Source organism: Macaca thibetana, chromosome 12 (genome assembly GCF_024542745.1).
Source record: "Macaca thibetana thibetana isolate TM-01 chromosome 12, ASM2454274v1, whole genome shotgun sequence".
In the NCBI taxonomy this organism is placed as follows: Eukaryota; Metazoa; Chordata; class Mammalia; order Primates; family Cercopithecidae; genus Macaca; species Macaca thibetana.
Window position 1 is genome coordinate 47,097,892 of NC_065589.1, and position 22,753 is coordinate 47,120,644.

The 22,753-nt window shown below is 37.6% G+C and overlaps 1 protein-coding gene across 1 annotated transcript in view; it reads left to right on the forward strand.

Annotated features, from left to right (window-relative positions):
- DNAH7 (dynein axonemal heavy chain 7) overlaps positions 1 to 22,753 on the forward strand; it is a 341,486-nt gene that overhangs the window by 278,081 nt on the left and 40,652 nt on the right. The window contains 5 exon segments of the mRNA XM_050752319.1: positions 869 to 961; positions 7,722 to 7,898; positions 10,159 to 10,320; positions 12,869 to 13,069; positions 20,017 to 20,178. Of these exon segments, the coding sequence (XP_050608276.1) occupies positions 869 to 961; positions 7,722 to 7,898; positions 10,159 to 10,320; positions 12,869 to 13,069; positions 20,017 to 20,178 (795 nt within the window).

Consider the following 22,753-nt stretch of genomic DNA (forward strand, 5'->3'; position numbering starts at 1 on the left):
ACGCCTCCTGGTATCCTGATGGCTTTCTTCTTGTGATTTTTTAATAGCTCTCAATTGGCTTCTTCATTACACACATTCTCAAGTCTCTCTTTGTAAAACAAAACATTTTTAAAAAAACTAAACAAATAATACAATAAATTTCAGTACAATACCCTTTTTACTTGTTTTGAAATATTTATTTATTTTTATAAATAGATGATGAGAGAAGTGGGTAGGTTTTTAAAAATGTCTTTGTTTCAGCTGGGAGCAGTGGCTCATGCCTGTAATCCCAGCACTTTGGGAGGCCAAGACAGGTGGATCACTTGAGGTCAGGAGTTCAAGACCAGCCTGGCCAACATGGTGAAACCCCATTTCTACTAAAAAAATTAGCTGGGTGTGGTGGTGCACCACTGTAATCCCAGTTACTCAGGAGGCTGAGGCAGAATTGCTTGAACCCAGGAGGCTGAGGTTGCAGTGAGCCAAGATCATGTCACTGTACTCCAGCCTGGGTGATAGAGCAAGACTCTGTCTTAAAAAAAAAAAAGAAAAGAAAAGAAAATTCCAGTGTTTGGAGAAATAAAGGGAAAATACTAGCATATGCACTTTTACTTTCTTCATAATAGGGATCTTTTTGTCTGTTTATTAGTGTTCATGTCAACATTAACCTGTTTAGTTCATGTCCTTGCTTTGATTCCTTTTAAAGTATATTAACTTTTCTTCTCATTATTTATTTTATAACCTTGTCCCAACTTTACACTAAATAGTAAAATTTAGACAAGCATTCTTGATTTCATTTATATATTTTTTCTAAAAGTTGGTTTATAAGTGAAAATATTGTTCTCTTTATAATCCCCAAAATAACACTGAATTATTTACACTGTAATTTTAGGAACCACACCATGAGGTTTTCCCTGAAGAATGGGAAGATAAAGCAAATGAGTTTCAAAGGATGCTTATTATTCGTTGCTTGAGGCCAGACAAGGTAAATGTGGGCTTTGAAAACAGCTCAACGATTCCAAAGCCTTATGCCTGCTCAGTCCATCCAAATGTGCATTTCCTTATATATTCATCATGGGGGAGGTAGAGGAGCCTGCAGGAAATAATCCCACTTATTTCTAATGCAGACATTTTTTCAAAAAGTTTGTATATTTTTCTAAAACCATCCTAAATTAGTAACTAATTGGATTATATTGTATAATTTTATTCATTTTGTGATTATTTGTTTTTAATTTATGGTTCTCAGTACTCACAATCTACTCCCTTTGCATGTTTGTAGTCTCATTTTTACTGTTAATACTTGAGTGAAATTAGTCAATGAGGTTAACATCAAGCTGATAGACTAGAATCTCTGGACTTCTCAAGTGCTATCCTTACGTATAGTTTTTTGTTGGAATTTGAATTTAAGACATTTGTCATTATTGACAACAAAGGAAAATATCAATATTGTTACTTTTAACTTCTTTAAATAATAAATTATATAACCAGTGAATCAGCAGACCTGTTATATTAGCAAATGTCAGTATTCATTGACATCCTCATTTGTATTAGATAAAAAAATTCACCTGTGAATATTGACCAATATCCACAAAGATATCAATATACTCTAAAAAAAAATAGACATTAGCTATGTTGGAAAAAATTGAGAAAATATCCTAGTTGTCCATTATTACCACTGAAATAAAAGTTTGACATAAATATTTCAAAACTTATTATATTCAGTTTCAGCTGTTAAGGAATAGGAGACAATGTCTCCATCCTAACCAAAAGAAAAATATAAAGCAGAACTTAGATTGTCAAAGCAATGTATTAATTTTTTAAAAATACACATCAGTGATAACATGGGGTAGGGACATTTTTTCCTCTGTGAGCCCCACTCTGTTCACTGAACACATGTAATTCTTTCATGATGTGGCAGTCTGTTCTTAGCCAAGGCCCAAGTATCCATCAGGCAGAGGAGGCACAGTGCTTGGGAACCAGAATACTTCTAGGGGGTCTATGAAAATGTTGTAGTTTCTTTTAAAATCAGAAGAATATAATCCAGTGTGTATTATATTTGTCTTTATACCAACAATGGTAAAATATAATTTTTCATTTTGTTTTTTTAATGGAGAAAGGGGCCTATGAAGTACCTTGGGTCCACGAAAGTCACTCTGCTACCCTGCTCTCAGATGCTGGAAGTAACTACAGTGGTTTAGCATTCTTTATGACCCTGGTGAAACATCCTACCCCTTGGTAGCCCTTTTAAAAAATTCGATCTCCATGAAAATGCTAGTGTTAAGCCTCACAAGTTTTCACTTCACATATTAAATATGGGAGAATATGAGATGCTTCACACTTTTGTTTAATGTGGCTTCCTGCTCTAAAATATTTTATTAACATTTTCGGTTTTCCACTTTGTTTCCTAAGCTAGATAAAGACTGTTATACTATAATGGCTCTGGATGTACCACTGACCTTCCCCCCTCAATATTAAAAAAAGGTTCATGTTTTATGTTAAGTATAATTAAAAGTGATTAATAAGCCATTTTCTAATTGCAGCAGTTTCGTCTGCAAATATTTTCCCCCAATTCTATGTTTTTAAAAATTTGACACTTTAATCTGAAAATACATGGAGCTATTAATAAGATCAAGTATCTCTTTCTACAGTCACTCTCTTTTTAAAGTATAATCGAGGGAGGTGGGAAGTTACATAGTCAAGCTGAGGGTTTTTTTTGGTGGAGGGGGCACAGGTTGGTTTGTATGTTTTTTGTTTGTTTTTAAATCAGTGGGGGTTAAATTTATGGTTTTATACTTCTCTCAGCTACTTTGCCTAATACTTTAGCCCTCTGTCTTGTAACATCTTCATATATATTTAAAAATCTCGTCTAGTTTCCCAATTTTACTTGGCTAGATAGATAAGTATGTAGACAATACTACTCACCAATATTTCTGGTTCTTTAAAAGCTATTATGCTTTTAAAAGAATGGTTTTCCAAAGAAGAATAGTAGTAGAATATCAGGGAGAGGAAGAGTGCTGTATGGGGCTGGTATCTGAGCTAGTACTCTATAAGAGCTTATCTGTTTGTCATCTCTAAGAGATAATCTGTATAGCCACAGACATCCAGGAAAATCAGCAATTAGTTGATCTCTAGTTTACAGTACGCTCCATGAGCACAATTTGGGGGGATCTCCTTTCCCCCCTCTCCTCTCAAAACCAGCCTCACTCAGTGGTAAGAAGCCACAAATGGCAGGCCCTCTAATGCTCCGGTTTGAAAAAATGTAAAAGCTTCTCACTAAATCACCAGTAGAAAAAAATGAGATGGGCTTGCACTTCCTTTAGAATTTAATAGTTTATAGTGTTTTATTGACAAAAGAAACATCAAATGGATAAATCCTGAGGTGTGGAATGTTTTGAGTCCATTTACAAAATGAAAAGCTTCTGGCCACAGTTCTATCCTTCTAAACAGTAAACGAACAGCAAATTAATCAGCTTTCAATAAGAAACTTGTCAAATATAAGTTAATATGTTTCTCTGGCCTCAGATAAATCCAGTAGGAACTTGCAATAAATAGCAAAACATACATAGAAGACCACAAACTTCTTTCCTGCCTTTGGGAGAATGGTTGCCTAAATTAGTCTGTAAGTTTTGTTACTGACAGATTTCATTTTACAAACCTAACGCTGGCATAATGAGATTGAAGAGGCAAACCCAATTCTGTTGCCTTGCAAACTGAATAGCTAACACAGGTTCATTTACCTCGGGAGTTACACTTCAGTCTTGGGAGCAAGTAAGTTTTGTTCAGCTTCAACATTAAGAGTGAAACACTGCAGTGTGTCTCTGATCACTCTCAGGTGAGCACCCCTAACTTGATCCTCCAGTGCCAGCAGACAGAAAGAAGAATGACATTCTGCCAGACACATTTGCCTGTGCAAAGTGACTGACACCAGTTTGAACCACTCACAGCAGTGAGGCCATTTATAATTCAGACTTGCTTCAAGTAAAACCATGCACTTAAAACTCGTGTTCTTTTCATTTTGTTTGCAAAACTATAATTTCATGAAGTTAGCCTTGAGAGGAAAGAGATTACGGAGAAACTGGGTTTTTTTTTTGTTAATTTTTTAAAAATCTATCGAGAAAAGACCAGCTATAGGAAAATAATAATAAAGAAAAGGGCAAGGCCAAGGCCTGGGACAGACAATTAGGATATTTTTCATTTTCCTGCAGTAAGTTTGACATCTGTGACCATTCAAATTATCTGAAACATTTACCATATGTGAAATAAGTCAGACACAGAAAGACAAATACTGAATGTTCTCGCTTATAAGTGAGAGCTAAATGATGTGTATATCTGGATATAGAGTGTAGAATGATAAAAAGAGGAGACTCAGAAGGGTGAAGGGTGTGGCGGGGTGGATGACCAGAGATTGCTTAAGGGGTACAAGGTACATTATCTGGGTAATGGATACCCTAAAAGCCCTGACCTTACCACAAAACAATCTGTGCATGTAAAAAATTACACTTGCACCCTATACATTTATACAAAGTTTTTGTTTTCTTGTTTTTCTTTTCTTTTTTTTTTTGTTTTGAGACAGAGTCTCTCTGTCACTCAGGCTGGAATACAGTGGCGCCATCTCCTCTACCTGCAACCTCCACCTCCTGGGTTCAAGTGATTCTCATGTCTTGGCCTCCTGAGTAGCTGAGATTACAGACATGCACCACCATGCCCAGCTAATTTAAAAAAAAAAATTTTTTTTTGAGATGGAGTTTCATTCTTGTTGCCCAGGCTGGAGTGCAGTGGTACAGTCTCGACTCACTGCAACCTCCATCACCTGGGTTCAAGTGATTCTTGTGTCTCAGCTTCCTGTGTAGCTGGGATTACAGGCACGCGCCACCATACCCGTATTTTTAGTAGAGACGGGGTTTTACCACGTTGGCCAGGCTGGTCTCGAACTCCTGCCCTCAGGTGATCCATCTGCCTCAGCCTCCCAAAGTACTGGGATCACAGGTGTGAGCCACCATGCCTGGCTGAAATTTATACAGATTTTAAAGAAGAAAAAAAAAACCTGAAACATAAAATAACATCTATAAATGAAACTTTATGTATAGATGAATTAATTATTCTGTGATTTTTGTTTAATATTTTTGTAATTAGAACTCCACTTTCACAAAAGTAGGCATCCTGAGCTTTTTATCAATTTATTCATTCAACAGATGTTTATTTTGCACAAACAGTATATAAGCCATCCTCTTAGGTAAGTCCATGCTATCAGGCATTTATAGATGTGTTGTTGCATCTATACATTTTCCATGTTTGAATGAATCTAGAGAAATATTGGAGGGATTAAAAATAATCTAATCTCTAACACAGATATTCCTTCATTGGCTCTCAGCTCCCCACCCTAACACCCTCAGTATCTCAGTCACACATGCACTAGGACTGACACTTTTTAGAAGGCATTGTGACATGTCAGTTATTTTTATTTACAGATCTTGTGTAAATAAATGTTCCATAGACTATAAAATCGACGTTTGGAAATATTTGCAATGTTTTCCAGAGTAGACCATCGTTTTGAGATACTTGGCACCTGCACATTGCTCCTGCAGTTTGCTTCAAGTTGAGAAAAGTTGCAGGCTGATGGAACTGTCAACATAGTGCAGTGTGTTGTATATATACACAATTCCATTCTTGTATCTAAGCAGCTATTCAGTCGAGGTGATGCTGGGGCCTTCAAAAAATCTTTCCATTACTCCTTCTCTTGAGATACCGCTGTTGCCTTCTGAAATTGGTATGCTTTTGTAGCCCCTTATCTACTAGGAGTTTAATTTTAAACTATAAGGTAGCGTTCACAATATTCTGTGAAGGGGCAATCCATTCATTTGCAAGAATTTGTTATTAAACAAACAACAAATATTTATGACAATTTTGTGCATATATATATACTTCAGAGCAGGAGAAAAGGTACTTTTGGTAGTTAATAGATGAGAAATTGAAATTAGATAATTGTTTTAGTCTGTTTTGTGTTGCTATAACAGACAACTTAAGGCTTAGTGACTTATAAAGAAGAGAGATTAGAACTCATGGTTCTCCAGGCTGAGAGGTGCAAGAAGCTTGGCATCGGCATCTGCTCGGCTTCTGATGAGGGCTTTTGTGCAATGTCACAGCATGGCAGAAGGTCAAAGGGGAAGCAGACACCCAAAGCGTGTCTTAACTTCGTATTGACTAATTCTTCGCTTCATTCCATTTGTTTTGTCAGCACGGAAGTACTGGATATGGGAAAAGATAAGCATAGTAGTAAAGGGAGTACAGATTTGAAAAAAACAAAGGAGAAAATTGAAACATGAGTGGATTCTTCTCTCCCACATTACTTTCTCTTGTGTTTTGTTCCTAGGTTTACTTTTCCCTTTCATTTTGAGACTTTTTTAATGAGTAAAAGTAGGTATCAGTTGATTTTTTTCCAGGAAAATAGAGTAGTTTTATGCTGAGTAGTTAACAACATTGTTTCAATTTCTGCTAAACTTAATGAAGGTGTCAAAATCTTTGTTTGATGTGAGTGAGGCATGAACATGGGAGCCAGGTGACAATGTCTCCTGCTTGACTTTATCAGAAGCATTGCAGACGCACCCTTGAAAAGTGAAGTAGAAAAAGATCCCTTACATTTTACTAATATAGCATTTAATCCCCTGTTCAGGGAGAAGCATTTTTAGGCCTTCTTTGCTTTGCTATATATTGAATTTTCTTTTTTGCGTAGAAGACAACCAAGCTGAATTAACAATATCATGTTAGAGTGTTGAAATACCAAATAACTTCTTTAAAGTAGCTACTTTAGAGTAATAAATATATATCTTTTTTATCACACATCCACTTGCCATGATAGGAATTTATATTCAGTTTGAAAATAAATAGCAGCTACAAATATACATATGGACAACATGATGAACGCAATTTGTTTAATTATTGGTGTGCTTTGAGTTTGTCCGCATCAAAACTCACCTTGAAATCTAATCCCAAATGTGGCGGTGTTGGGAGGCGAGGCCTAATGGGAGGTGTGAGGATCATGAGAATAGATCCATCATAAACGGCTTGGTGTAGACCCTTCGTCAGAAAGCAGGAATGATGTACCCGAGGCTGTACATCAGTCATACTGATTAATGCAGTTCCACCCCCGCATCAAGGCCTGAAAGGACCAATTAGCAGAGACACCAAGCTGCAGAGTTCTGCTGTTTCTCAAACAGGCTCCCAGAAAATTCTCAGACATGCTGTCAGAAATTCTACACAACATAGTTTTGTTTGGTTTCTTGGGTGTATGGTTTGCTTCTCTTGAACAGAGCTCTTCCTTTCCTTCTCCTTCTTTTCCACACTGACATCAATTCTTTCTTGATGATGTGAGGAAATTTTGCACAACTTACACTACAATTTCTACTTTTGAATTGTGAATTTTTGAAACATAATTAGTGTTTTATAACTTAAGAGGTCAGGTTTCTTCTTCAACCACTATGTCTTGAACATTCTTTTCAAGGGGACCAAAAAAGTCTTTGAATGTTTATGTCAATTACCACTAACCTTTTATTATCTAAATATTTTATGATATTTCCTATCTAAAAGGCATTTATATAAACATTGATGCCTTGGACTCCCCACCATTAATGAATACCTAAACTAATAGAGCTAGGGTACTTTGTTTTAAAACACTTTTGAATCTAAATTTTTAATGGTTTTAGGCAGATTTCAAATATTCTTCCAACTATATCCTTGTCTCTTTCTAGGTTATTCCAATGTTGCAAGAATTTATAATCAACAGATTGGGGCGTCCATTCATTGAACCACCCCCCTTTGATTTAGCCAAGGCATTTGGAGACAGTAACTGCTGTGCACCACTGATTTTCGTGCTCTCTCCTGGAGCAGATCCCATGGCTGCCCTTCTAAAATTTGCCGATGACCAGGTACCTTACAATAGATGAAGTTATCGAATATTATTTTTAAAAAGCAATACTTTCTTATAATTGAAATTTTTAAGGATGTGGGAAAGGTAGAAATTTGTCACTTAACCTTTGAAAGTTATCAAAGGTTGACAGAATCCCAAGAAAATGATACTAAAATGGCAGCACTGACACTAAAAAAGAACTCCTTATCCAAATTAAAATCTAATTAAAACCAGAATTGGGATTTAAGGGGCATTTACTTTTATTTGGGGTGGGGGGACAGGAAACTCTTTGGCATTATTTGCACCAGTATATGAACTTGAGTTGATTTCATAAATTCAAGCCTGGACAGTGACCACAGGGGTGCACTTTTTCTGATCCCACCCCTCTGCCACTCTCTAAAGGGGGACCTTCTTTGACTTTCCAAAACAATTGTACATTGTGGTCACTGTATTAGATTAAAATATGTTCTACTATTTACATGCCTTGTCTGTCCTTAAAATTAATTCAAATGAATTCAGTACAAATGTTCTTACATCATATGGTCTAGAACAAGAAAATGATAAACAGATGATTGGGCATTTCCTGAGTTGAATTTTTTCCAATTTGGTACAATTAAAATAACACAGTGTGGTAATGCTACTGATATTGCTAAAACCACCACCACCACCACTTGTATTGAGTGCTTAATGTATACTGTTGACTTTGCTAGACCTTGTTACATACATGTTCTACAACCCTATAAGGTAGATGGTGGTATCTTTATTATACAGATAGGAACACTAAAGCATGGAGAGGTTAAGTATCTCCTCAAAGGCCACGTAGCTGAGAGGTTAAAAAAAATTTACTAGGCCAAAAAAATTGATATAAGGCATAGAAAAAAACTGAAGAAGACTTTTAACATAAGGAGGAAATAAAAAGGACTGGCTGCGTTGTAGCAACTCCTAAAATCTAAAGCTGAAAAGAAAACTATAAATAGGTGAACTTGTCCTATTTCCTCCAGATTTTTGAATTACATATTTTTGCATGAGCGTAATTCTTATATACAGAAGAATAGATAGCTTAGCACAGTACTTTCTATTTGTTGAAGAAGGATTGGAATGTGGCTGTGGTGATTGGAGGAGATGAGCTCTGAGATATGTGAAGAACCAGATCATGTAGGGTCTCTGTAGGCCACATTAAGGACATTGAGTAAGATGGGAAGATGGAGGAGTAGGGTTTTAAGCAGCAAACTGACATGATCTGACCTATAATTTATAAAGTTCATCCTAGTTGGAGCCTGAAGAATTTATTTGGGTGGTGCAGAATGGAAGGAGGCCACTAGTAAGGGGGGGTGGCTATTGAAAGTCCAGGAAGAGCAATGGTGGGTAGGAGTAGAGTGGGAGTGGCGGAGGTGTTCACTTTTATGTAGGACTCACCTCTCCTAATCAACACAAGCTTGACGACCCTTTGAGCCCCTCCGAGCTGCTCTTTGTATCTCTCCTCACATTGTATATAGGATTGTTCTCTGGCTCCTATGTGGGTCCTGCTCCGCGCATTCTCTTCGCTTGCTGTCTCCACTTCTTCCAGAAACAGCAGGATCCAGCTCTACTTTGTTTTCTGCTGCCTCTACCAGCTAGCTAGTGACAATAAGCCATGGGCATTCGGGAGGGACTGAGACCCCACTCTTCCATATTCAGGCCTCTTCTAAAGGGGCAGTCTGGTGATAACTACCCCAGAAATGAGACCCAGAAGCCGTGGACGAATTGGAATACAGTAGAACTGAATACAGGAAAACATTCCCACAGAATTCTCTAAAGAAACTGACATGGGAATCAGTGACAATTTTTAAAATTCTCTTTTATACAGTAGCCAAAATAACTAAAATATAGTTATTCAAAGATCCGGAGGAAACAGGACAAGTTCATCTGTCTCTTTTTAGTTTTCTTTTCAGCTTTGAATTTTAGGAGTTACTGCAAGACTGCCAGTGCCTTTCACCTCCTCCTTATGTTAACAGTCTATTTAGTTTATTCTTTCTATCCCTTCTATCAACAACCAAAGACTACAGAATTTTCCATTTATTGCCATGACTGTTTCCTACATGAATTGACTTGCTTTTTACCTAAGTGTTTATAAGATTCTTTGTCAAAGAGAGGTTTTCAGGGATGCATGTGTTTGACTTTTTGAGACATGTGACCCAATTAAATTGTAATATAGTTAATGTTAACATTTAAAAAAATAACAATATTGATGTTTCTTAAAATGTGATTTTAAATAACATCTTTACTATTCTTGTACACAGGGGTATGGGGGATCAAAACTTAGCTCTTTATCTCTTGGTCAAGGCCAAGGGCCCATTGCTATGAAGATGTTAGAAAAAGCTGTCAAGGAAGGAACCTGGGTTGTTCTTCAGAATTGTCACCTTGCCACGTCTTGGATGCCAACCCTTGAGAAAGTCTGTGAGGTAAAAATGCAAGTTTATACTTATTAGATTGTATTCCCTGAATCTAATTAGTAATATACATAACATTCAGGTAGCTCCATTCCTCTCTAATTTGGAGAGTTGCAGGTTAGTGCTTTGACTGGATTCCAGGAGAGAGAGGCTCACATTGAAAACCAGATCTGGAGGAACAGAGGTGAGAACATAGCCAGGCCTTGGCAAATCCCTCTTAATGGGGACAAGGGCTCATCCAGTGAGATGGAAATATCCTCAATCCCGAGCAGCAGGCTCGAGGAGGAGAGTAAATCACAGGGTAGACACGTATCAACTTCCTTTTTATAACAATGGCCTAAAGTAACCAAGGAGGACTGTTCAAGGTGAAATTCATGTGGCACTCTAAACTCAAAGGCTTCAGAATGTCACTTTTCTTTATTTCTCTCCCAGTTGGCCAGTTACCCTGCCACAGTAGAACAATCTGAAACCAAAAGGGCACTGTTCCCACCCACCTTGCAGTGGGTCATGGGACTTCCCTGTTCTGGTTGGCAGAAATTCCAGGAAAAAAACTCCCTGTAGCTCAACTGAGTAAACAGAAAGCCTGGCACTTGATCTCAACAAACACAGTGAAAATGAATCCTCTGGAATTACCCGTGACTCTAGCCCACTCCTAATTCCCTCCTAAATAACCATGGTGGTGATAGAAGTTGCACCATCCACCCATCTGGCTTTGTTTTTTCTTTATGTCACTTAGCGCCAGTTTGTTCTGGCCATGTCTCCCACTAGAATGTAAGCATCATGAAGACAGTGACTTTGTCTTTATCTGTTGTATCCTCTGCTTTCCCTCCAGCACCTTGAACAGTGAGGTGCATAGGATACAATCGGTAGATATTTATTGAATTAGTGAATGGATATTGCTTCACTGCCTGACTCTTTTTGATGGCCTCCCAAGGCACGCACAACAAAGTTCAAACCCCCAACATGACCTACAGCACCCTTCAGAACCTGACCTTTGCCTACTTCTCCAGTTTCTTCTCAGGCCACTTTCATTGTGACTTCTATGCTCCAGACTTTTGAACTGCTTTCACTTTTATTGGTGCAGCGCACTTTCTCAAGAATATAGGCCATCATAGTTGATGTAATTTCTGCCTGAAAAACTATTCTTTTTACCATTTGCCTTACAACATCTCCTCATGCTTCACGCCTTGTATCAGAGGTGTGTTGTTGTTGTTGTTGTTGTTTTGAGATGAAGTCTCAATCTCTCACCCAGGCTGGAGTTCTGTGGCACGATATCGGCTCTCTGCAACCTCCGCCTCCCAGGTTCAAGCGATTCTGGTGCCTCCTCCTCCTGAGTAGCTAGGATTACAGGCGCCCTCCCCATCATGGACAGCTAAATTTTTGTATTTTTAGTAGAGACAGGGTTTCACCATCTTGTCCAGGCTGGTCTCGAACTCTTGAGCTCAGGTGATCTGCCCGTCTTGCCCCTCAAAGAGTTGGGATTACAGGTGTGAGCCATCATGCCTGGCCTATCAGAGGTTTTATATTTGTGCCTGTCTGCTTATGATTCATCTGTCTCCAGACTGTTCTCATGACCTGTTGAATTGTATTATATATACCCATCACAGAGTCCTGTAAGAGAGATATCTGTCCCTGATGGATTGGCTCAGATTCCCATTAATCATGTTACTGAAGTCACTAGACCATAGGGCAGCTGGTAGGAGAAAAAGAATGGTGCTTTCACCCACCATATTATTATTAAAAACATAGACATCTATGCCTCCTTCCTTATCCACCCCTTCACCATAGGAATGCTCAGGGTTTTTTTTTTTTTTTTTTTTTTTTTTTTTTACCGATAAAGATTTGCCATTTCAAGAAACATAGATAACACTGACATGGACAAGTAGGGGAGGTAGCAGTAGGAAGTGGGACTGGACAGGAAGGGAGGGAAAGGTCCATGATAATTCTTCCTAGGCCCTATACGGCCTTGCAATGGTGCTAATTGAGTGTTTTGTTACCCTTGGCAGTCCAGGTGTGACCATCCCCTTGAATAAATAGAGCGATTAGTACTAAGTTTTGATGTTTCAGACTATCCCAGTTTTTCTCACCTTTAAAATACTCTCTCTCATCTAATCTCTGCTTGGTTTAATATTGACTTATCTGAGTGCGTTGTGTATTCTAACAACCTGGCTACAGCAAGAAAAAAGGATTAGTCTTAATCTAGCCCTGGGACAGAGAATTATTTCTGTAAATATTTCAGCAACATCAGTGCACATACAAGAGTTTTGGGAATGTCTTAGTTATTTGGACCAACTCTGAATTATATAGCACTTTTGTAAACTTTATAGTCATATGAATTAATGTTACCAAGGAGAATGATAGCACGCTGGGCCTTCTCAACTATGCATTATTGTTTTAGGAGCAGAATCAGATTTTAAAGCTTTTGCCGAAAATTGTAGCAGTTACATTTCTACTTTGTAAAAATACTTCCTCCCCCTTCCAACTCATCCTTCATATGTATGCTCTTGAGATTTTCTTTGGGTTTTATTTACCCTTTTGTATCTGATTTATTTTCTTACAGGAGTTAAGCCCAGAGTCAACACATCCAGATTTCCGAATGTGGCTGACAAGTTACCCATCTCCAAATTTCCCTGTGTCAGTACTGCAGAATGGAGTGAAAATGACCAATGAAGCACCAAAAGGTTTACGGGCTAATATCATTCGATCATACCTCACGGACCCGATCTCTGATCCAGAGTTCTTTGGCAGCTGCAAAAAGCCTGTTAGTAATGGTTAAGTCTTGTTACCTCGGTCCTGTAAAGCAGTTCAAGTGGCCCCTGGTGATCATGGATGTGTGCACTGAGTAAAACTAAAAATTAAATAGGCCTCCCGCACCGCAGTGCAGTAGGTTTTGATAACTGATTATTGACTGTGCTGAAGTCAATTTTATTAATATTTTATTTTAATTTTAGCACCAGCCTCATTCCTGCTCAGCTGAGATCTTATGGGGTGTCATTAATAATGTAGCTTTCTATTTAGAAAGTCAGCTGTAAGACATTCCCAGTACAAATCTGCAAGGTTGGAGAATCTTGTTTCAGGATATTAACTGAGCCTTGTGCTATTTGGAGCCATGTCTCTAAATTAAAACATGAAAATATTTCCTTCATATAACTATAATGAGAGCCAAAATGATTTTACTCCTTGATTGATGGGACTCATAAGGGTCTTTTTTAGCGTCACCAGGCAAGCAGGGAAACCACCCACTGCTTTCATGATTAGAATTGTGTATGTGAATGTCTGTGACCTAAAATTGTTTCACAGCGTTTTGCCATAATTAAAAATGGAAGAGTTTCTTTTTAAGAGGGGTTATGAACCTTCGTAAGTTTTTGCTATTAAAAAGCTCACACACTTGATGTCTGAATTTGTTTTAAATGCACATCAAAAGAAAACATTAAAAATAAAGAAGTACTTTCATTAAACAAAAGTCTTGGGTACTAAAAAAAAGGGGGGGGCCTATATTTAAAAGTAAGTCAAACCACCTCTTAAGCTTCTAAGACCTGCCATAGGACTAGCTTTTGCATTGATTAGGCCCAGAGAGAGCAGGTTACTCCCAGATAGGTGGTGAGGGCATTTCTGCATGTGATGGACTAGACAGAGCCTCTTTGCAAAATTTAACTCAAACCCTCCCTTTCTTCTAGATCAAAAGGTCTCTCCAGCAGTAGTCGCATATAGTGGAGGTCCAGGAATTTATGAAACACAGCCCAAACCAAAACCAAAGTCTCATTAAATGCCAAAGCAGCACATCATAATTTTTGTTTTAACTTTTTATTTGAAAATAATTTTAATCTTACAGAAAAATTACAAGCAAAAAAATAGTACAAGGGCCAGGCATGATGGCTCACACCTGTAATCCCAGTGCCTTGGGAGGCTGAGGCAAGAGGATGGTTTGAGGCCAGGAGTTTGTGGTCAGCCTGGACAATATAGTGAGACCCATAGCTCTATAAAAAATAGAAATAAAAAATTAACCAGGCCTGGTGGCACACACCTATAGTCCAGCTACTCAAGAGGCTGAGGAGGGAGGGAGCCCAGGAGTTTAAGGCTGCAGTGAGCCATGATCACCCCACTGCACTCCAGCCTGGGTGACAGAGCAAGAAGACCCTATTTCTAAATAAACAAATAACAATAGTACAAGGAGCATCCTACACTTTTTACCCATATTCATTTCCTGTTAACATTTTATTCCTTTTGCTTCATCATTTGTGTTTCCTCTCTCTCCCCCTTCCCCTCACCATTTCTCCACCGCCCCCACATCAGGTACATGTAAATTAGATAAGTTAGATATATCATGGCCCTTTATCATTACATTTTTTGGTGTAAATTTTGTAAGAATAGGGATATTATCTTATTCTGGTATAGTTATTACTTTTAGTAAGTTTAAGAAGGATACGCTGTTATTTAATCTATCATTTGTGTTTCAGTTTTGTCAGTTGATGCAGTAATGTCCATTAGAGCATTTTCCTGTCCATGACAGCATTGGTTTAGTATTAGTTGCCTCATCTTTTTTAATCTGGCACATTTCCCCAGCCTTTCTTTGTCTTTTATGACATTGATATCTCTGAAGAAGTCATCTCCTCCTTTTTTTTTTAATGTATGTGTGTGTGTTTTTTTTTTTTTTTTTTGTACTTTCAACTTTTATTTTAGATTCAGGGGAAACATTTACAGGTTTGTTACATGGGTATATTGAGTGATGCTGAGGTTTGGGATATGAATGATCCTGTCACCCAGGTAGTGAGCATAGTACCCAACCATTTTTCAGCCCTTGCCCCCTCACTCCCTTTCCCCTTAGTAGTCTCCAGTCTTGCTTGCTTGCTTGCTTTCTTCCTTTCTTCCTTTCTTTCTTCCTTTCTTTCTTCCTTTCTTCCTTTCTTTCTTTTCTTTCTTTTCTTTCTTTTGAGACAGGGTCTGACTCTATTGCCCAGATTGGAGTGCAGTGGCTCAATCACAGCTCACTGCAACCTCCACCTCTCAGGCTCAAATGATTATCCCACCTCAGCCTCATGAGTAGATGGGACTACACGCACACACCACCACACCTGGCTAATTTTTGTATTTTTTGGCAGAGACGGGGTTTCACCATGTTGGCTGGGCTGGACTCAAGCACCTGACCTAAGTGGTCTGCCCTCCTTGGCCTCCCAAAGTTCTGGGATTACAGGAATGAGCCACTGCACCTGGCCTATTGTTTCCTTCTTTGTGTCTGTCTTCCCCGATGTTTAGCTCCTACTTATAAGTGAGAAGATGCAGTATTTGGTTTTCTGCTCCTGCATTAACTAGCTTAGGATAATGGCCTCCAGCTGCATCCATGTTGCTGCAAGGAGCATGACTTCATTCTTTTTTATGCCTGCATAGTATGCCACAGTGTATAAGTACTACATTTTCTTAATCCAGTCCACCACTGATATACTCTAAGGTTGATTCCATGTCTTTGCTATTGCAATTAGTGCTGAGAACATATGAGTTCATGTGTCTTTTGAGCAGAATGATTTATCTTCTCTGGATATACACGCAGTAATGGGATTGTTTGGTGGAGTGGTAGTTCTGTTTTAAGTTATTTAAGAAATCTCCAAACTGCTTTCCACAGTGGCTAAATTAATTTACATTCCTACCAACAGTGTATAAGCATTCCCTTTTCTCTGCAGCCTCACCAGCATCCATTGTGTTTTGACTTTTTAGTAACAGCCATTCTGACTGGTATAAGATGGTATCTCATGGTGGTTTTGATTTACATTTCTCTGATGATTAGTGATGTGGAGCACTTTTTTATATGTTTCTTGGCCACTTGTATGTCTTCTTTCAAGAAGTATCTGTTCATGTCTTCTGCCCATTTTAATGGGGTTATTTGTTTATTGCTTGCTAAATTGTTTAAGTTCCTTATAGATTCTGGACATTTTAGACCTTTGTCAGATGCATAGTTTGCAAAATATTTTCTCCCATTCTGAAGGTTATCTTTTTACTCTGTTGATAGTTTCTTTTGCTGTGCAGAAGCTCTTTAGTTTAATTAGGTCCCACTTGTCAATTTTTGTTTTTGTTGCAATTGCTTTTGAGGACTTAGCCAAAAATTATTTTCTAAGGCCAGTTTTGAGAAGGGTATTTCCTCCGTTTTCTTCTAGGATTTTTATAGTTTGAATTTTTACATTTAAGTCTTTAATTCATTTTGAGTTAATTTTTGAATATGGTGAAATGTAGGGATCCAGTTTCATTCTTCTGCATATGGCTAGCCAGCTATCCTAGTACCATTTATTGAATAGGGAGTCTTTTCTCCATTGCTTATTTTTGTCAACTTATTTTGTCAAAGAGTAGATGGCTGTAGGTGTGCAGCTTTATTTCTGGGTTTGCTATTCTTTTCCATTGGTCTATGTGTCTGTTTTTCTTTTTCTTTTCTTTTTTTTTTTTAACCAGTACCATGCTGTTTTGGTTACTGTAACCTTGTAGTATAATTTAAAGTTGGGTAATATGATGACTCTGGTATTGTTCTTTTTGCTTAGGATTGCTTTGGCTATTCAAGCTGTTTTTGGTTCTTTATGAGTTGTAGAATTAGTTTTTTCTAATTCTGTGAAAAATGACATTGATAGTTTGATAAGAATGGTGTTGAGTGTGTATATTGCTTTGGGGTGTATGGCCATTTTAAGAGTATTGATTCTTCCAGTCCATGAGCGTGGAGTTTTTCCATTTGTTTGGGTCACCTGTGATTTCTTTCAGCAGTGTTTTGTGGTTCTCCTTGTAGAGATTTTTCACCTCCTTAGTTAAATGTATTCCTAGGTATTGTGTGGGATGGAAGGCAGCTATTATAAATGGGATTGTGTCCTTGATTTGGTTTTCAGCTTGAACATTATTGGTGTATGGAAATTCTGCTCATTTTTGTACATTGATTTCGTATTCTGAAACTTTACTGAAGTCATTTATCAGTTCTAAGAGTCTTTTGACAGAGTCTTTGGTGTTTTCTAGGTATAGAATCATATTGTCAGGAAAGAGAGAGAAGAGTTTGTCTTCTTCTTTTTCTATTTGGATGTCTTATTTTTTTCTATTGCCTGTTTACTATGGCTAGGACTTCCTCTCTGGTTTTTAATAAATTTCTCATTTTGGTTTTTTTTAATGTTTTCTCATAATTAGATTCAGGTGATTCATTTTTAGCCAAGATATTCCATAGGTGATGCTGTATGCTCAGAGATCACATCTGGAGGCACATGATGCCATTTGTCCTTCATTGATGATACTAATTCTGATCACCAACACAAAGTATTGCCTTATTTCCTCACTGTATAATAACTGCTTTCCCCTTTGCCACGAATAATCAGTCTGTGGGGGAGATACTTTGGCACCATGAAAATATCCCATTCCTCCTCAAAATCCAGTCCTAACCCAGACTTAGTAATCATTAATGATTCTTACCCGATCCAGTTATTCCTGTGACGATTGTAAAAATATTATTTCCCACCCGCGTGCTCCCTTCCACATTCAACACTTGGCACTCTACTATAAGCGACAGTTCTCCCTTCTCCGCCATTTGTGTATCCATTAATTGGCACGGACTATGAATTCCTAGGCTTTTTTTTTCCCCTCAATGGTACATTAAGTATTTTCATTGCTATACTTGAGTCTTTTGGTGCTCAGATTGTTCCAGAGTTGGTCAATTAGGGCTCGTTCAAACTGCTTCCTCTGTACTTGGTATAGGTTCCATATTTTTTAAAAAAAATATTATATTATCTGATGATTAGTAGCAGTAGTACCTCTTACTTTCTGACATAAGATGTTCCAGGCTCATGGTATACCTATCTTTCCCCAGCTCTGGAATCAGCCAGTTTTCTGAAGAATCCCGTTTCCTTTTAATGGATAATGGCATTAGAGAGCATGGTTTGGGTGTTAGAGGAGCTTATTGCTACTGCATTGTCTGTATTTTCTTGACGCTTTCAGTGGAGAGAACTTAGAAGTATACACATGTACACACATACACAAATGTACAAATATACATGCACACCTACATGCAAATATACAAATATACATACACATGCATGTAGACAAGTTCATGTGCACATAAATACTACATACATATTTTATAAGTGATGAATTCATACTAATGCCTCCAATTTCAGTCACTCTTCTCAGATATCTTTTTTGCTTTTTCTCTTTCCATATTTGTATGTCCTTTCTTCTGCAATGAGACGCCTGGCTTTCAACATATCAGCATGTTTACTGATTTGCTCAATTCTCTAATATATTGAAAATAGTCCAGAATTAGCCCAGCATGTTTAACCTCTGTGGTTAAATTTATGCTACTTTTTCTTTTGTCTCCCACTCTCCCTTTCAATTTTATTCTATGAGGGAAACCCTTCCCCTGCTCTTGTATAAGAGGTCATTTCTGTGACTTTTCTGATTACTGTTAGGTAGTAAAGTGTTCTATAGTCATTTTAAATTGCAAAGCCAGCCTTGATTCAAAAACCAAGAAGTGTGATGTAATATATTGATCATTACTTCAACTTTTATTCAAAATCTAGGTTTCCACTTCTCAGTGTCTCACCTTGGGCCTGTAGTTGGTGGAATTCCTGCCCCTGGGGGAAGATGGAGTTGGCATCTTTCTTTGTGTGACTCCTCCTGCACTTGATAGCTGCTGATGCAGACTGCTCAGCAGCAAGTGTGTGTGAGGGTAAGGCTGGGAGAGGCAGAAATTCCTGATGGGGGCTGCTATTGCCTACAGCTCTCTGGACTTGACAAATCTTTTAAAGCTGACTCTTGAGCTCTTTGTGAAATCTCTTGTGAGTGTTTTCATGGGTTCTCCTTCGGCTCCCCTGCTGGACTCCTGTGACTGTGACTCTGTCACCTTTGGCAGTGCCTCTACTTGACATGGCTGCTCCAAATTCTCCTCAGCTTCTGGTTCTCCAGCACTCCCTTCATACAGGCTCTTACCCTTGGGGTGTCCTCATCCTGTGGCAGAAGTGTTCTTGACCAGGGAACCTTTAAAATGACCCCCAGCTCCCATTCTCAGCCCACACTCCCTGTCTACTCCTTGAGATTCCCACTGGATGGGCCCACTGTAGGAGGAGTGGGCCCATCCTCTCCCTGCTTTCCACCCTGCCCCAACTGCAGGGGACATGTGTCAGCTCTCCATGTGGCCCCATCAATTCCTTCTCACTAACTTGAACTTAGAGGGTAGACCCCACACAACCCTCCCCACTGGGGGTTAGGGGAAGGGGACTCCCAGCATGACAGCTGTTCCCTCCCAGGAAATCTCTTCACAAATCCTCTTTCTAGTTCTATCTTCCCTGTTTCCTATTCTCCTTGTGGGTTTTAGAGATCTCTAATCAGTTCGAATTACATCCTTTGACATTTCTCCATGGCGATCTGGGAGCACACATTGGAATTGTTAAGTGTTGCCTTATGATGCTTTAGTAAAGACCTCCAAAATCTGTAACACAGGATTAAGTTAGATGAGCCTCCCATGCTTCCTAAAAACCTGGGGTGCATAGCTATGTGTGCGTAGCTATGTGACTATGTACACAGATAGATATGCTTTGCATGAAGAGCTGTAGAAACATACTTAATTCTGTTATAATTTGGGATGAATATATCCCTATGCTATTTACAAGTGAAAATAATTTGCTTTCATTTTAAAATATGGTAAATATAATGCAATATATGAAGAAAATAATGATGTGGCATCATTTCTTCTCATTACAGGAGGAATTCAAGAAATTGCTTTATGGCCTGTGTTTCTTTCATGCTTTGGTACAAGAAAGACGGAAATTTGGACCCCTAGGTTGGAATATTCCTTATGAATTCAATGAGACTGATCTGAGAATCAGTGTACAGCAACTCCACATGTTCCTGAACCAGTATGAGGTATCGTAAAAATCACAGCAAGGACATTACCTATGTTGTTCTTTATCATGCTATAAGTGTGCTATAGTAAGTGGGCACTTCTGATTAATTTCTATTCTTACAAAATGAATAGGAGAGTAGTTCCCAACAGCTTATTAAGTAGTACTTTATTATCCTAGGATATTATAACTGCTATACTAGGTAGTTAGGACATCAGTTTGTCTATTAGAAACCCATGTTATATCATTTATTTTGATTACATAAACACTTTGGGAGATCCAAAAATGATGATAATATACTTATTTTGAAAAGGACTTGAGAAGACTATTAGTCAACCGGGTTCCAAAATGTAAAAAACAAACAGACCAGTTTTCTTCTTTTGTGGAGTATGACTTTATTTTTAGGAAAATGTCATTATACCATTATTCCAAAGTTTGGACCATTTGTAAGGGAAAAAAAATCTATTTAAGCCATTGGTGTTAACCTGGAGTATAGATTCTGGAAAGAAGCCAAAGAGCCTAATCTTGTCACATCAACCATATTTCAGCCTCTCCAATTCTGATGTACTCATATGCACGCAGCATGGCAGTACCCTTTCTCTCTTTGCTACTTATTAATGGGATTTTTGACATGCCTGTACCTTTTAAGAAGCACTTGATAAATAAACCTAAATGTCCTATAAAAATATGAAGCCTTTTTCTGAAAGCTAATCCTCTAAATTTTGGTAATTTTGTTCAAATTTAGTTTGAAATCTATAACTAAATCATTTCATCAATTGAGTATTAAAAAGTTTTAGTTTTTGAAACGTTTAGTAAATTATGACTTTTTAAAAAGGCTTACAAACAGAAAGGCATTGGATTCTATCTCTACAAAAGTAAAGAAGAAACTGAACAAAATAAGTACTGAGAGTTCAGATACTGTATCTAACCTTATGTGAAGAATCTTTTATTTGAGCTTCTGTGTTTCATCGGACAAATTCCTGTTCTATAGAATGAATTCAGAAAGCCTTCAATTTTGCAGAATCTAAATTTGACAAAACATTCAAAAGAATCATAAATTTAATGAGCTATTTTCTTGTAGTAACATTTGTGCAAAAAATACACTAATAAGGCAGCAAAAATGCAGTGATACAGAGCCTGAGGAAGTATTCAAGATATAATTACACTTTTCAATACAAAAAAAAAAAAAAAAGGATGAGAAGCTCTTCCATTTAACAGTTTGTTCTGAACACTTGTAGGGTATGTTCTAGTTTAAAATATTATATTCTATAGTGAAGAGTCAGTTAAAAGTATGCAGGTATGCAAGGCTGGTTTATATTACAAATTAAGTTAATGAATTCAAAGGCTGACGAAGAAAAATCACATGATCATATCAATAGATGCAGAAAAAACATCTGAAAAAATCCAACTCATTCATGATTTAAAACAAAACAGAGCAAAACAACAACAACAAGAACAACAACAACAAAAAACCTCTCAGTAAACTAGGAATGGAGGGGAGCATCCTCAACTTGATTAAACAAATATACAAAAAACCTACAGCTAATTGTACTTAAATGGTGAAAAACTAGAAGTTTTCCCACCAAGATCAGGAACAAGGCAATGATATCCTTTCTCACTGTTGCTTTTTGACATTGTTCTAGAAGTCCTAGTTAATACAAGTCCTAGCTAAACAAGACCCCGTCTTAAAAAAAAACAAAAGAAACAAACGAACAAAAAACAAAAACAAAAATGAAAAAACACAGACTGAGAGAAAATGTTTGCAAAAGACATATCCGATAAAGGACTATTATCCAAAATATCCAACAAACTCTTAAAAGTCAACAATAAGGAAACAAAATACCAGATTTAAAAAGGGGTCAAAGATCTTAACAGACATCTCACTAATACATATATACAATATGACAAATAAGCATATGAAAGATGCTCCCCACATTATATGTCATCAGAGAAATACAAACTAAAACAATGAGAGACCATTACACATCTATTGGAATGACCAAAATCTGGAACATTGACACCACTAAATGCTAACAAGGGTGTGGAGCAGCAGGAACTCTCATTAACTGCTGGTGTGGGTACAGCCACTATGGAAGATACTTTAGCAGTTTCTTATAAAACTAAACATCCTTTTACCATATGATCCAGCAATCATGCTCCTTTCTATTTTCCCAGTGCAGTTGAAAACTTAGGTCCACACAAAAACCTGCATATAGGCATGTGTAGAGCTTTATTCATAATTGGCAAAACTTGGAAGCAACCAGGTTGTCCTTTAGTAGGTGAATGGATAAACTGTGATACATTCAGACAATGGGATATTATTCCGTGCTAAAAAGAAATGAGCTATTAAGCCATAAAATGACATGGAGGAAACTTAAATGCATATTGCTAAGTGGGAGAATACAGTCTGAAACGGCTATGTAGTCTGTCATTTCAGCTATATGACATTCTGGAAAAGGCAAAATTGTGGAGACAGTAAAATGATTATTGGTTCCCAAGGCTTAGGTAGGAAAGAAAGATGAATAGGTAGAACACAGATAATTTTTATTTAGGGCAGCACAAATATCTATATGATACTATAATGATATATACACAAC